Here is a 16819-nt window from a genome sequence, read left to right as displayed (position 1 = left end):
AACTTTGGAGGCATGGTCCAAAATTGGGTCTGTGCTGCAGCAGGCTAGTGTGTCTGGTTTAACAAGGCAGGGTTCTGGAAGTCCCAAGCTGGCAGGGAAAGAGGGCTCAGAGGTAACTTCAGCATGTCAGTTGACACTTCCAGGGGAGTCTCTGGGACCGAACCCGTGACACACAATACTAGATAAACACCTAAGAATCTATATCAACCATCACCATAATATCTATACATCTTAAATACAACTGAGTCAAAACCTAACATCGCACATATTGTACCATACATCAGGTTACAAGGATTAGTTTCAACTCCATTACACAGGCCTTATGCAATTCTACTAACACCTTAAGATATGAAGGTAAGTCTAATGCATAAACTCTAGAATTTATCCTATAATTTACAAACTCCTCTAGATAACTTTTTGCAAAGTTTTCTTACATTTGATTAAAACATACGGTGATAGCAATGGTGAACATTGCACAAACATGTGGTAACATTCTAGACACTAAGATGGAGCCATTCCTTCATATTAAAGAATATAGGCTGACATTTTGTAAGGTGAGCCATCTTGTAAAGTGGACTATGCATATACACATGCATCATTCAAGGCAATTACTTTGAAGCTCATGCTCTATAACTGGTGCCTAGGATGATAGCAATGTCACCCGTAGCAGCCCACAGCCCAGAGTTCCCTATGAAACAAGCAGAGTTCTTAGCTACTTAAATATCCTGTTAATTTAAGATATGAGTTTTGTTAGTAACTTCTCTTTATAGAGGAAGAACTTTGTTCAGCAAGTGGTGACAGGCAACGAACTCGATAGCTTAGGTCAGAACCTGCTCTTGATTACATTTCCCATCTGCTGATAGAAAGTTGTATTATCACAGACTGAATTAGCCGGGAAAATGACGGGGAAGTTAGTTTACCTTCATGCCCTTTGAGCGTTGTGATAACCGTGCATGTGTTCTGTTCAAGCTTCAGCAGCGTGATCTGTCCAGAGTAGTCCCCAACAAAGGCATGCTGGGTTTCAATGTCATATCTGAACACAAGTCAAGGAATACCACCAACTGTTCTCAGTCTCACTTGCTTCTCTTTACAGCAAAAATACTCTGCCAGCATGACTAACAAACAAACAGGTTAAAGCAACAACTAACAGAAACCATACTGGAAAGATCTTTAGTGGCCCATAAACATAAATACTAGAGTGCTGATGTAGTACAAACCTGTAAAGAAGGAAACAAAGATTTACACAAAGGGTATGTTTTTTTAAAAAGGTGTTCAGCTCTGCTTTCACCAGAAGTTTAAAAAGTGCAAGAACCTTCAATTAAGGATGTTCCTGAAACTCAGGAGGAGCCAAAATATTTTATGAACTAGACTGGAGACTTAGGGTATGGCTACACTTGAAATTTCAAAGTGCTGCTGTGGCAGCGCTTTGAAGCGTGTGTGGTCAGAGCGCCAGCACTGGGAGAGAGCTCTCCCAGCGCTGCACGTAAACCACATCCCTTACGGGTGTAGCTTGCTGTGCTGGGAGCCATGCTCCCAGCGCTGCGGCACTGATTACACTGAGGCTTTACAGCGCTGTATCTTGCAGCGCTCGGGGGGTGTTTTTTCACACCCCTGAGTGTGAAAATTGCAGCGCTGTAAAGTGCCAGTGTAGCCAAACTCTTAGAGACAGATCAATAATCCACTCTTAACTTACCTGAAAGTGCAAGAGAACTCATGGAATAGAGTCTTGCCTACATAAGGTACCTTATATTCAGACAGATGATAAACAGGATCAAAAATTACTTGTTTCCTATTTTCCCCCCCTTTCCTTAACTGAAGTAGAGTGTTGTTGCTGCGGAAGGGCCTGAGGGAAGCCAGAACGGTCTCTCAGGAGTATCTGGAAATTCTAGTTAGCCCTACCTTCCATGGCACGTATCAACTGACCTTCTATTTGCGTTATTTGTATTCCAGTAATACTTCAATCCTGATTAGGGTGACATAAAGGCCCCTTGTGCGGCACTGTAAAAAAAAAATAAGAGCCTGTCCCTGCACCAGAGACCTTACAACGTAAGTGGATAAATCCTTTCCCTCCCTGTTTTGTAATGTAAGCTGAATGATCAAGATAATATATGGCAAACATAAAAGTTCCTTTTCAAAAGTTTTACTATTCATAAGAAGTGGTGCCTGAAGAGCAGCTGGTATTGCTCCATCCAGAAAACAGCTGGCACTACCTATTCCTGGAAGGGACTTCCCCAGTCCCTGAGATTGGCTTATTGTTTGCTCTGCTGACTCCACCACCAAAAGACAAGAAGTAACTTAGAAGGATTTACTGTGTAGAAAGAAGTGCAGTATAACTAAAAAATTGTCACCACAATGGGGAGAAAACTGTGCTTCCAACATCTTAACAAGCATGAGCTGTTTAAGGATCTGAGTGTCTGAAGATAAACAATCCTGCACCTGAGAAGCCTATACAGACAGGCTGCCAACTGCAAGATCTCAGACTTATCAGCATTATTTCATCCTGAAGTCTAGGTGTCCAATTATATAAATTATAATATATTGTTTAATCAGACACTACATCAAGGAACATCTATTCTGTAATATTTTATATTTGTATAAGCATTTGAAAAAGATTAACTCATGCATCAGAGAAGCTTTTAACGACTGTGCTGAATATTCAAGTGCATATACTGACAAGCTGGTCATTTGCTCCCCACTGTTAATGATTTAAGCACACAATATGTTGACAGGAAGCAATTTCATTTGAAGAAAATAAAGGCCATGCCATGGAAAGCTACATTAAACATTTTCTGTTAAAAACAAAGTATTCTACATTTCCCCCTTTCCTTGGAGCAATCTGTTCCAGATATTCACTGAAATGACTGAGGATTAGTTAGTGACCAGAGTTTTCACCAGATGCTTATGGATCAGAACTCAGGGGTTGGGGGAAGAGAAAACTGGATTGTTTTGTGAACAGATCTTGTAATGAGCATTTATTATGCACAGTTCTGTACTGTTATGTCAACATACCTTACTTGGAGACCGGTGTAAAACAGAGCATTGCCAAGAAAAAACAAATGCAGGAAGACAGAGCTACTTTCAGTTTTTAGTATTGTGTTTTGCAAGTTAAGTGTGGTAGGCCAAATCAGTGCATAGACCTCAAAACAAAAACATGCTTCAAAGCAGTGTCAGCAATTCAGCATGAAGCATTCTTTTCTATTTGGTATAGAAGCAATCCCTTAGCACATGGTTTGGGGAACTATACTCCTAGAGGACTATCATTTTTAAGAGGAGTGAGGTGACTAGTGGGAGGGACACAAAGGGAGCACCAGCTAAGGGGGACACATGACCTCCCGATGTGACCTGTCTCCACACGACCCCACCCCATGTGACTTGCCCCTGCCCTGCCCTCAGCCCAGGGGCCCCATGCTCTCCCCATCTTCTGGCAGGGAGAGGTGGAGCTCTGCTCCAGTCTCTCTGGCATGTGTGGAGCCACTAATGCACTCTCCCAGGCAGCCTCCGACCATGCTGCCTGCCTGGGCAGTCCCAGGCCATCAGCGTGGCTGGAGGCTGCCTGGGAGAGTGCAACCACTGCATGCTGCACCAGGCAGCGTGGCCAGAAGAGGAGGCTATGGAAGAGGAGAGACTCTGGCTCTCTCTCTCTTCCCTTCTGACTAGGGCCCTGCCTCTTCATCTCCTCAGCTTCTGGCCTTCAACCCTCCACCTGCTGTTTTGGGGAGGGTCATGTAACCCTTCCACAGTCACCACATAGGCCATGTCTACATCTAAAATTTTGCAGCGCTGGTTGTTACAGCTGTATTAGTACAGCTGTATAGGGCCAGCGCTGCAGAGTGGCCACACTTACAGCAACCAGCGCTGCAAGTGGTGTTAGATGTGGCCACACTGCAGCGCTGTTGGGCGGCTTCAATGGGGGTTCGGGGAACGAGAGAGCAAACTGGGAAAGGAGACCAGCTTCGCCGCGGTTTGCTCTCGCGTTCCCCGAACCACCCAGCAAACCGCACGGAAGGAGACCTGCTTGCTCGGGGTTCGGGGAACGCGAGAGCAAACCGGGGAAGGAGACCAGCTTGATTACCAGAGGCTTCCTCAGGTATGCTGGGATACCTGCTTATTCCACGGAGGTCAAGAAAAGCGCTGGTAAGTGTCTATACTTGATTACCAGCGCTGGATCCTCTACACCCGAGACAAAACGGGAGTACGGCCAGCGCTGCGAACAGGGAGTTGCAGCGCTGGTGGTGCCGTGCAGATGTGTACACCTCCTAAGTTGCAGCGCTGTAACTCCCTCACCAGCGCTGCAACTTTCTGATGTAGACAAGCCCTTAGCCTCTGTATAAGATCACTGCTGTAAGCTCCTACATTCCCTTGCAGATTCAACTGAATGCCTACCATTCATGGTCTAAGCTGTTTAGGGTTGACACATTCATGATGCATGGTGACTGCAGTGATGACTATATTATCTGTATATCAGACAAGTTTGCAAGCACTTTGGAAGCCACCAGGATGAAAGACTAAAATTAACCTGACATTTTATATGAAGTGTTTACCATCACAGCACAATAGAGAAAACATTAGCATCCAGAGTTACTTTTTGGGAAAGAAATTTGTGGCAGGAAAGGAAAATCCAGGGAGTCCATGAACGTGGGGGTCCAGATAATTAGTGATCTTGAAGAAAGTTAATAGCACATTAGTGACCTCTTGAGATTTAAACTGTGACTAATTAACATCAGTGAAGGCAGAACAATAAGACAAAGGAACCTTCAAAGATTATAGACAGGCAGAAAGGAATAAAGATCCAGCTTGGAAACACACGTTAATTAATACAGATATGGGAAAATAAAACTGGACATACCTATTCAATAAAAGGAAAAAACCAGGAATGTTAAAATATCCAAGGACAAGAAATTCGATACGAGCTTGCAGTATTAAGCAGTAAAAAAGATACACTTTAGCTTTAAACTGAGGATACACAGGCATTACATCAAAAGATATTAGACCCTGTTTATAAATAGCCCTGGCTAGGCAGCCTATGAATTATGTTCCCACCTAAGCATTTTATTCCCAGAACCTGGTAACAGATAAAATGGAGTGAGTCTAGAAGAGATCAACAAAAACAATCAGGAAGCTGGAGGAATTAACAGACTTTGTAGGATAAAAAGATATGTAGTTTGGCAAAGGAAATTGGCACATCAGTCTGCAATTATGGAGAGAAGAGTCACCAAGTACAGCACAATGGCCTATCATTAGGAGTAATGATGGGAAACCTTGAGGCTTAACATCAGGAAAAGCTTTCCAACAAGATCTACTAAGCAGAGGAACAGGCTTCCAAGCCTGTCACTTTGGAATTTTAAAGCTGTCCCGGACAGAAGACTAGAAAATACACAGTAGGGAACACTCCTATTGTGGGATGGGGAGAAGAGAAAGGAAGGAAGAACCATAAGATCAACCAGTTCATTCTTTTCTTTGTGTTCTGATTCGCTAAATCTGAACTGATTGTAGAAAATATGGCACATACTAGTGGGACATGAAATAACCCTAATGAAAGGAGCTGTGTAGGGGCTGATGGGTAGAGAACTACACTCCATACAATATATATCTTGTGAGAATTATTCTGGGATATAGATTGAGGGCTGGTTTACACTACACAGTTAGGTCGACATAAAACAGCTTATGTCAACTTAATTATATCAGTGTCTTCACTACAGCCTTCCTGCTGCTGAAGTACGTACACTACTATACTGACATAACCACTCCACCTCCACAAGAGGTGAAAGGCTTACGTCAGCATAGCGTCTATGTAGACACTACATCTCTTACATTGGCTGTTGGCTGTCTTGTCTATTTCACATCAGCCCCCACAACACCCCAGGGGGAGCCTGGCAGCCTTGTCAATTTCACAGCCAAAAGCTTCCCCCACTCCTGGTGCAAGAAGGTGGAGGGGCAGCACACCGGGACCACAGGGAGCCGGTGGGGCAGCTGGGGTCCTGGCAGGGAGGTGCCAAAGGGGATGAGATTCCAGTCTCTCAGCTCCCCACATTGGCCTCTTAGGTCAGTGGAAGTGCTCCTGGTGAGGACATGCACCACCGACAAGGAGGCTAGTCTAGACATGCGCCACTGCAGTAATTACTATGGTGGCTGTAAGTCAATCTAATACAAGTCGACTTACGTTTCTAGTGTAGACATACCCCATGCCTTAACTTGGAGACATATAGCAGATGGCTTTTTACTTTATACACACAGATGAATAACACGATTACACTGACAATGCTCATACTTTGTGTTGCGTATTGAATTTCTGGATAAGATACTTAAGTTATGCACTGAAAGCACACAAGATGACATGTATTTCCATATTTTTTAATATAAATCTGCATACCATATAAAATACCTGTTTGTTCAATTACTAAGAATTCAGTTTAATCCCAATTTTTAAGAGTATATAGGAGGCCAATCATGAGCATTTGTAGATTCTTTTTAATTAAAAATGTTTCTTTGAAGAAAGAATGACCTGGATAAACAGAATAGCAAGAAACCAGAACTGTGGAGAGAAACTGAAGAACAGAAGTTTCAGTATCTTTAAGATGTATTCTTGTAATTTTGTAAGCTAGAAACTATGCATTTTAAAAAGCCTGAACAATAGAACCATACTAATTTATACTATTACCTGGGGGGAGCCATTGTAGATTGTGAACTCAAGAATTTAAGTGAGTGAAAAAATACACTGAAAAAAAATAAAATAAAAATATAGCATCGCAAGATGCAACTGGATTTTGCCAAGTGTAGTTTAGCATTAGTTATTTAATACTTTCTATGCTAACTATACTGCAGTGGATTTTGTAATAAAATTTTGTCTTGATCATTTTGGATGGATACTGTAAACATGAAGCCCAAGAAGTGAAGTAATGTCTTCCCAGCATATTCCCACTCCTGGTGCACATCCAGCTGACACACTTGTCATGGCCAGTACTGATAACCCACTCTACTCCCAAGCAGAAAATGACAGCAGACACCCGATTCTGATGAGCTGTGGAAATAAAGCAAAGGATCTGAGCACTTCAGATAAAAATACTTCAATCAAATCTTCAGTTATACAGTTAGAAACAGGTTGAAAGTGTTACCAGGAAAAAATGTAATAACTGCAGGAAGAAATAATTTTACCTTCACTGTCACACTTACTGCAGCCTTAAAGTTTGATAAGGTTAGCAGAGTTTCAATTTATTTTGCATTTTCCATCTCAATGATTGGCCTTTAATGAACCAGGCATGTCAGAAAAAGAAGTCAGCTCATTTGACTTCCTTAATTTAGTGATTTCCCTCGCATAGAAATGTAAAGGTTCCTCTCCTTTGAATGCATGTTGGCAACTGAACTCCAGTGAGAGCACTCTGTACAGTGCTGAGATCATTTAATTAAGTAAGAAGATGTAGATGAGACAGAAGTGAAAGAAAGAATATAGGGGGAGAGTGTATTAGAGATACTTCTTTTGGACTGAAATGTAAAGTCATTTGCTTTTAGGATAAAGGGGCTTTTGTAGCTTTTAAAAACAAACAAGGTCTCTCTTTTAAACAAAAAAACCCTTTTCCATTAGAGTAAGACAGGAAGTCATAAGACAAGTTGTATTTTGTTTTCCTATATTTTGGCCTTCAGTATAAAGTCTTCTGTACATCATCAAGTTATTAATAACTATGGAATAGTAGTGACTGTATTTGGCTATACATTCTTTAGAAGGAATACTAAATAATGCCTGGAAAGAACCTTGCATCTTTCATCAACATTAGTTTTAACAGAGTAGTCCCCTTTACTACCAGAGATACCTGATGAATGGGGATCTTGTATGATTTCATTCTTGCTGCATTACTCAATTCTTACTACTTGAACTAAGACCAAAGAGCACCAGTGTTTAGTAACAGGCATTTTGGCCTAATTATTGCACCTACATAAGTACTATCTTCTATTAGGAGAATACCAGCAAACTGTATTTAAAGAGCAGATTTCCCCCTCCCCCTTATGTTAGATACCAGTAGTGTAGCAGTTTCCTCCCCTTTAGAAACCAAAGTCACCTGCAGATTAAAGCATCCACAAATGTATTACCGCTGTTCAGTGCGTAACAATATAACCAGAGTTAGAGACATTCAGCACATTAGCTTACAGTTATGTGAGGTTTTAATACAGCTCCTACACTCTCAATCCTTTGGGGATTGCTAGCTCCCAACTGTGATGACCTTCACACTGCAAGTGTTGCAGAAGCCACCTCCCATCCACAAACTTCTAAAAGATTTGGGTCAGACTGCGTTAGAGGGTTTCGTTTCCTTCGGCTCTGAAATTAAAGCTTTTCAGAAGGAATGTTCTCCAGAGCCACCAACAACACAATGAAGCCAGCAACTTTGCAGTAAGACTATGGCCAAAAGTTAGTTTTAGATTTTAAACATTCTAAAATCCTATACTTGGGCTACACAAGTTGATCTAATTTTGATTAAAAGGCAATTACCAGTAATTTACCAATATCTTTCATACTATTAAAGTCAGAGTCAATGTCTATTTGGCCAAGGCTCAATTATGAAGATGCCACCTAACATACCGTATGTTTTAAAAATCTCATCTGTGAAGTAAATACATTAGCGAAGATCCCATGCTGTATTACCTGGGTACGTCTTGACAAAGTTCATCTTATTAAAGTCTTCTGAGATATGGAATTCCTAATACCAAGGAAACACAGTTAGACAAAGTAAAACAGCACATCTTCTCAGGCTGAAATGGGAATCAGACTGACTGAGGAAAATCTTTGGCATCAAGAACACAGCAATAACCTCATGTAAGCAACAGACTTAAGCTGGCAGCCAAAAACCATCTGTCATGCTACAAAAAGACAGGTTTGTTCTCAGGGCTTGTCTAAACTTGACACACTGCAGCTGCACCGTTGAAGCACTTCAATATAGACACTCACTACAGCGAAGGAAGGGGTTCTCCCATTGCTGTAGTTAATTCACTTCTCCAAGAGGCAGTAGCTATGTTGGTGGAAGAGTTCTTCCATCAACCTAGTGCTGAACACACAGGGACTTAGGTTGGCTAAACCAGGTCACTCACGGGTGTGGATTTCTCACACCCCTGAACATAGCTGGGTCAATCTAATTTTCTAGTGGAGACCAGCCCTTAGAAGCCACAGGCTGGCAGATACTACACTCAATACCACGCTGATCACAGATTAAAGTGCAGATTTATTAGTATCAGCTGCATGGAGATGGATCACTCATCTTTTCAGCAGAGGATTTGCACTCAGAATCAAGTTGACCAAAGACAACGTGTTGGAAGGAAAAAATGCAAAATTTCATCTGGTATTAACAGTTACAAGGTGATGCAGGGTGGTAGGGTATTTTTAATGGTTTCTTATGGAAGTGAAGATTTTGTTAGTCACAATTTTTCATCCCTTCTCTGAGGTTAGTTGTGTGTTCCCTCTACCCTTTTCTATTAGAAACAGATGATTGCTCTTTGCAACATTTTTTGTGGGAGAAAGTATATGTTGCAACACAGGGGGAAAAACAAGAGTGTAAAAACATGACAAGAAAAAAGGACACACACAAAGACGAAGCAGGAAGGATGTAGCCTCTGCACCAAGGAATGAGGTGAGGGATGCATGGTTGGGTGATCCCAGACAAGGGACAGAGAAAGGGCTGGATGCTAATGCCACAGAGCATGGTTTGCAAGAACTATGGACTAGAATCATACACACAAGGACACGAAGCCCTACAGCAAGGAAACTGTGTTTTAGGGGAAGTAACATCAAACAGTTTTCAGTTATTCTATAGTTTGATTTAAGTATAAAATAAAGGGCTGGATACAGGCTGGCTGAAAATACTGCACATGGATAATTCACTCAAGTCTGCAATTATCCAGCCACTACCAAAGAAGCTTCACAATTAAATTTGCATTCTTAAAACAAACTGCAGCAGCAATAACTTACCATAATGGCACCATTATCCTGGCCTACAAATATTCTTCTGCTGTCATGATGATAAGCCATAGCTGAACAAGGAGCTGCCAAGAAGACCATCACAAGACAATTGTTAAAGTACATATCATATCACAATTAACACTGAATGTTTTTGGCCTCTAGGAAGAAAGATGCCTGGTTCTGATAAGCAGATTGACAGTCAAGCTCCAACTGAAGACATGGAGTTATTTTATCGTGTGTATCTTTGCTTTGTTTGAATTATTTAATTCCTTGTTGCTAGGCTACAGCAAGGCACAGTAGTGCTATAAAGGAAATACACCCCATTAATTCCAGAAGCTGGAATGAACAAATGGAATTTGACTAGGGCTGAAAATCTGGCTTGAAGAGTTCACACACAGAAGCTGACAACAAAATGAGGCTTGCTATGTTATCTCAAGTTCAAAGGCTTTGTACTGCACGACAGAGCAACTCTTCATGACCATCAACATCTCTGAGTTGTCATAAGGTACCACTGGAGGAGGCAGACTTCAGGGCAGAAATAATATTTGATCACATGTTAACCTGATGTCCAATCATGCATTTCAAACCTTGCACATCATATTTTGTGATTCTGTTGGCAGCCATGCAAAAAAAGAAAAGATTGTTTCTCATGTGATTATAGGCAGGCTATTCTAAGAGTCCATTACAAAACCAGAAGAAACCTCAAAAAGGGAAGAATGTCTTTAGACATATTTAGCGAGAGAGAATGTGGTGAACAAAGCTACAAGATAGACAATGAAAAAGGAATTAAAAAATTGAATGCAAAAATAAATAAGGGTGACAAATCTACTTCATCACAATTTCTACATCATAATAATGATAATCACATGCAACACTAGACATCTTTGTGGAGGAGAGGCTCTGATTTACTGTTTTTTCTAATACTTTGGCAGATATTTTTTTGCACGTCTAACGTAACTTAAACATAACGATTCTTTTCCTGCTTCCTTTGATACATAATGCTAGACAAGACCATTCCAATAATCTAATCTGATCTCCTGCATAACACAGCACAAAGAACCTCACCCAGTAATTTCTGTATCAAGCCTATAACTTCTGTTTGATCTATAGTAGGTCTTTTAGTCTTGATTTCAAGAGATGGGGAACCCACATCATTGCTAGGCAAATTGTTCCATTGGTTAGTTACCATCACTGTGAAAATGAGGACCTTATTTCTAGCCTGAATTTGTTTAGCTTCAGCTTCCAACCCACTGAATCACCTGTCTTTTTCTGCTAGATTTAAAAAAAAAAAAAAAAAAAAAAAAAAAAAGACATCAAATCTTTCCCACATAGGCACTTGTAGACTGATCACATCACCTCCTTAAACTTCTCTTGGATAAACTAAATAGAGACAGCTTCTCTAGCATCTTATTAGGTGGTTTGTTTTCTACACCCTGAATCCAGGGTGGATTAAAAAAAATCAATTTAAAATCAGATTTTTTGATAAAAACGCTTTGAGGAAAATACCTATCTAAAAGATCGTTTTAATTAAGATACATTATAGCTCAAAGATATTTCATAATGGAATATGGATTATAAATTCTAATTCTATAGTATGAGACAATACATTCATGTAATGTTTAAGAAAAAAAAGTTTAAATGAGTTTCAATAGTTGATGGATTAGGGACCTGATTTTACAGAGTTCCAGGGGCTTCCGTATAGATTTAGGTGAATTCATCTATCTCAATGGGACTCGGTGCTCAGTCTAGAAGATACCATCAGACATCCTTAGTTTTGCAGTTCTCAAACTGGATTTGTGTCTCCAGAGATAACATGCTTGTTAACAGAAAACATGTTTTTATACACACATGAGAAATAACAGACCTCAGTCCTATTGTCCCTCTGCAAATTTGCGTTCAGTCAATCCCTTACACCTCTCTAAAAGTGAAAAGTTTCAAAAAAGTTCAAGGAATAGAAGATTGTTGGGGTGGAATAGATCTGGACAAGAAGTCAAGATAAACGTAAGAAGGGAGGGACAGCCACTAGAAACAAAAGTGAAACTGCACAGCATATTCCAGAAGTCTTGAGGTCTTTCTGAGGGTAGCCTCCACTGATTTGAGATCTACCATACCATGCTCTCACTAGAAGGGAAAACCTATCATGACAGTAGCCCGTAAAAAAGATCTAGTTTGGGAATAAGAACCCTTCAAGAAATGTTTGCTGATGTTTTAAAGAAAGTCACACCAGTGAACTGGAAGAAGTCAATTAAGCACTTGGATTCAGAGACTGTTAAAAGTGAGATCACTTAACAGAAGTAGCTTCTTCTGGCAGTGTGGAAAGAGTATTTTCTATGCCATATGCAGAGATAATGCCACCTCCCGAATCCTTCTTGATATTGTCCCTCTTATACATCCTACTATCAAATTCACCCTTTTAGCTACATCATATTGGAAGCTCATATTCAACTAGTTGTTTTCTATGACCCCTAAACCTTTTAGAGAGTCACTGCTTTTAGGATACAGTGCCCAATCTTGTAAGTATGACCTACCTTCTTTGTTCCTAGATGTATGGCCTTGCCTTTGGCAATATTAAAATGCATGCTCAAATAAACCCACCAAATGATTCAGGTCCTATAACTAACTTGTTCCAATCATTTACCATTCCACTAATTTGTGTCATCTTATATTTTCCTCTAGACATTGACAGCAATATTGAATAGCACTGGGCCAAGAACAAATCCCAGACAGACCTCACTAGAAACACTCACACTGGACCACTATTCCCTTTTACAATTACTTTTTGTGAACTATCAGTTATTGATCCATTTAGTATGGACTGCATTGATCTTCAAGATGTTCGTCCACAAAACAGACTGTTATGTGGGAATACATCAAATGCCTTACAAAAGTCTAAGTATACTATGTTTCCACCTTTATCAACCAAACTCATCTAAAAAAAAATGGTAAATTTTACAAGATGTATTTTCCGTAAAACCATACTGATTAGCTTAATCATGCTACAATCCTGTAATTCTGACTGCATCCCAGATCAGCTTTTCCAAGGCTGGGATTTAGCCTGGGATTGATGTCAGGCTAAATAGCCTACTGTTTCCTAGGTCCCAAGTTACAACCTAATTTTGTGTCAAATTTCAGCTTTTTCTAGTCCTCTCGACCTTTGTTTTAAAGGTTTAATGGTTGAGAAAAAAAAGTGATGCTGATGCTGATGCACAAGTTCAGCTCAGCCTATAATTAAGATTTGTTAGTTGGAATGCAGCTGTACCAGAGATAACAGAGCAGAACATTAAGGGCCAAACCCTGCAGTCCTCAGTCAAAACTGTCTTCAATGGTAGCTTTGATTATACTGCAGGGTGTGTGTCATGGTATAATTCCCCACTCTGAACCTTAGTGTCCAAAAGATGGGGTACTAGCATGAATTCCTCTAAGCTCAATTACCAGCTTAGTACTTGTACCAGTGTCTGGTACACTCTGGTTCCCCCAAGACCCAGACCCTCTGGATCTTAACACAAGGAAAGTAAACCCTTTCCCTCACCGTTGCCTCTCCCAGACTTCCCCTCCCTGGGTAACCCTGGAAGATTACTGTGATTCAAACTCCTTGAATCTTAAAACAGAGGAAAATTCACCTTCCCCTCTTCCTTCTCTCTCTTCCTCCCAGACTCTCCCTGAGAGAGAGAGAAAGTAATCCTAACAGAGAAATTAACCTCTCTCTCTCCCCTCCTTTCTCCCCACCAATTCCCTAGTGAATCCAGACCCAGTCCCCTGGGGTCTCACCAGAATAAAAAAAAAACAAAAACAGTCAGGTTCTTAAAACAAGAAAAGCTTTTAATTAAAAAAATATTTTTTTTACTGTTTTTTCTCTTTGTAAATTTAAGATAGAATATGTTACAGGGTCTTTCAGCTATAGACACTGGGAATACCCTCCCAGCCTAAGTATACAAGTACAAATTAAAATCCTTTCAGCAAAATACAAATCTGAACTCCTTCCAGCCAAATACACATTTGCAAATAAAGAAAACATAAGCCTAACTCGCCTTATCACCTAGTACTTACTATTTTGAATCTATAAGAACCTGTATCAGGGAGGTTGGAGCGAAACCTGGTTGCATGTCTGGTCACTCTCAGAACCCAGAGAGAACAACCACCAAACACTAACAGCACACACACAAAACTTCCCTCCCTCAAGATTTGAAAGTATCCAGTCCCCTGATCGGTCCTCTGGTCAGGTGACAGCCAGGCTCACTGAACTTGTTAACCCTTTACAGTCAAAAGAGACGAGTACTCCTGTTCTATTAACCCTTAACTATCTGTTTATGACAGTTTGGCCCTATGTTTCTGTGTATCTTATACATTTATAATACCATTTATGTAAAACATCTAGGTAGCAGCTCTATATTTAAGTTGTGATTCTTTAGGCAGAAAGATTAAAGCAGAACAGATTTTATGGACAATATGTTCGGGTTTAACAGTAAGCATTTCCCCCTGTGATCAACTCCTAAATATTTAAATACACTAGCAGGACCATGTGCAATAGCAACTTCTGAGTCCAATAATATTACATAGATAAACAAGATGCTCTTTCAGTTTTTAATTTCTCACTAAGAGTTTTAAGGCTAAAAACATTCAGAATCCAGCACACACACCCCTAGAAACATTAAGTCAAATTCAGACAAAGAATTTGAGAGTGTTCCTTTAAAAACTGCGTGTAAGTGTAATGTTACCAAACTATGAGACATTACTAAAGATTCTCCCCATTGTATGAGTTGGCACAAAGTCCTTTAAAACATCACGTAAGGCTGAAGAATTATTTTGACAAAAAATTAGTACATTTATGCTGAAAAAGTTAAAAACCCAGCAATTTCTGTTTCTGAGCTTATCTACAATTAGTGTTAAATTATTGTAATTCAAAAGAGGTTTTGCATAGCGTAATCAAACAAATTACTATCGCTTTTTTTTAACATTAACTATTTAACAGATCCACAGAATGGATTCTATGTTTGGCTGAACCTAGTAAACACCACTAATACATCATAACATTACATTTAAGTATAGTGTTACTTACATGACATTGTGTGGTAAATGCTGGGCCAGTACTGGCCACTGTCCCTTTTCAGCCATACTCGAATTGTTCTGCAGGATGTAAGGGAAAGGAGGAAGAAAAAAGAAACGTAAGCTTATGCATCACTTGTTACACCTATACTGGTGGCGTTTTTTTTATTTTTTTATAAAGACTCAAGTAACCCATTCTGCTTTTCTACTACCCAATTTTAATATTGCACAGGATAATGCCTTCAGAGAGAACTCCCAACAGCTTCCTCCATAGCAGTTGTAATGTTATCTGAGTAGGTATAGGAGGCTTTGAGAAAGACTATTTCAACCCTTCTGTCAGATAATAGTTCATTACATCTATTAAATATTCTTTGTCAGAATCAAAAGAGAAGAGATTTAAGCCTGATTCAGGAAGCATCAGGGCATCCTACTGTCAAATCAGACACATTTTATATATAAACAAACATATGTTTATACTACATAATTACATTCAAACTAACAGATAGTAGGTCACAAAGATCAGTTGAGTCACCCATTCTGATTCTCTGCATTTTTCAGGGTGACTACCCTGTTATCAAACAGTAGCAGTGATGGTGGATCAACCGCTTCCTTTTGTAGTCCATTCCACTGCACAAAATGCTCAAGCTATATTTACTACTGCTACAAGTGAAATAAACGTGGCAAGGATTACAAACAAAAAAAAATAATTCCCCAATCTCCCCTTCCTCCTCCACACATAAGCTTAGATTACTTTCTGTATGACCAGTTTCCCAGTTTTGTTATTAGTTGCACATGGTCTCAATGCACAAGCATGAGATCATGTACTGCTGAGAGGAGCTCCCTTGTATATAAAATGCAAATAAAGTGTTGATATGGTTTTGTTGCTAATTTAAACAGAACAGAAATGGAGACAATATGCAGGTTTGTGCACATAAGGCCTGCTCCTATTGAATCCAATGGTACAGGTCCTAAAAGAAGGGAAAGGGATGGAAAAGTGATCTTCAGAAAATTTAGTACTGTTGCTCCTGTGCCTTCCCGAAGGCTTTTTGGGGGTGGGTAGGAAGAAGAGGAAGAACAGCTAGCGGCAGAAAATCTGTATTTTTATATGATAAATATCCGAGACATGACATTTAAAAGAGGCTTCAGCAGAAGATTAAAAAATAAAAATTAAAAGATTCAAGTAGATAGTGTCACTAAGATTTTTTTCTAGCCTAGTTTTAGCTTCCGCTTTTCCAAGGCTTTGCTAGCCAGTCTCCCCTTTTGTGGCTGAGAGTAATTTGAGCCTCCATTTATACTATTATCTTGAAGATAGTTACAGATTACACTGAGGGAATGAGGAAAAAAAATCAAATCACATTTACAAGATACTACCACTGAAATGTGATATATTAAAACACTGGCACTGCTTTCACAAATGGTTGGATAGAGTTGGTTGACTGTTTTGGGTGTTAGGGGGATTGGCAATTTTACTGCTTTTTAAGAAGAGTTATGTCCTGTCACAAGTTACAGCAAGCTTACATTTTCTGCTTACCCACACAAGGCTGTTAGACAACTAAATTAAATTTTAACTACAATAAAAGAAAAAGAGGGCAAATAGATATGGCATTTGGTTTGGTGTATTTTCAAGGCTGGACTACAGTGTATTATATTAGAATTCCAACCAAAAATTTTACATAAAAAAGCTATTCAGTTTGCAGTTCATGCTGGTACGAATGCCATGTCAAAACTTCGGCAAAGTTAGGGTTGCCAATGCATCCACTAACTCAGGCTATTTTGCATATGCATTATTAAAAATGCATGTCATATGTGACCACATACCCAATTTCCCCCAGGAAG

At 39.8% G+C, this 16819-nt stretch overlaps 1 protein-coding gene across 1 annotated transcript in view; it reads right to left on the bottom strand.

The window, feature by feature from the left end:
* Window positions 1-16819, bottom strand: part of WDFY1 (WD repeat and FYVE domain containing 1) — a 50562-nt gene that overhangs the window by 19822 nt on the left and 13921 nt on the right. Inside the window, exons 2-6 of the mRNA XM_030575102.1 lie at window positions 14997-15064; window positions 9950-10023; window positions 8633-8687; window positions 6868-7018; window positions 921-1033 (exon numbers count right to left, since the gene is read on the bottom strand). Of these exons, the coding sequence (XP_030430962.1) occupies window positions 921-1033; window positions 6868-7018; window positions 8633-8687; window positions 9950-10023; window positions 14997-15064 (461 nt within the window). The remainder of the gene's footprint in view (window positions 1-920; window positions 1034-6867; window positions 7019-8632; window positions 8688-9949; window positions 10024-14996; window positions 15065-16819) is intronic.

Source organism: Gopherus evgoodei, chromosome 9 (assembly GCF_007399415.2).
Source record: "Gopherus evgoodei ecotype Sinaloan lineage chromosome 9, rGopEvg1_v1.p, whole genome shotgun sequence".
Taxonomy (NCBI): Eukaryota; Metazoa; Chordata; order Testudines; family Testudinidae; genus Gopherus; species Gopherus evgoodei.
Note: the sequence above shows the minus strand (reverse complement) of the source record. Positions and strands in the feature narration are given on the sequence as shown.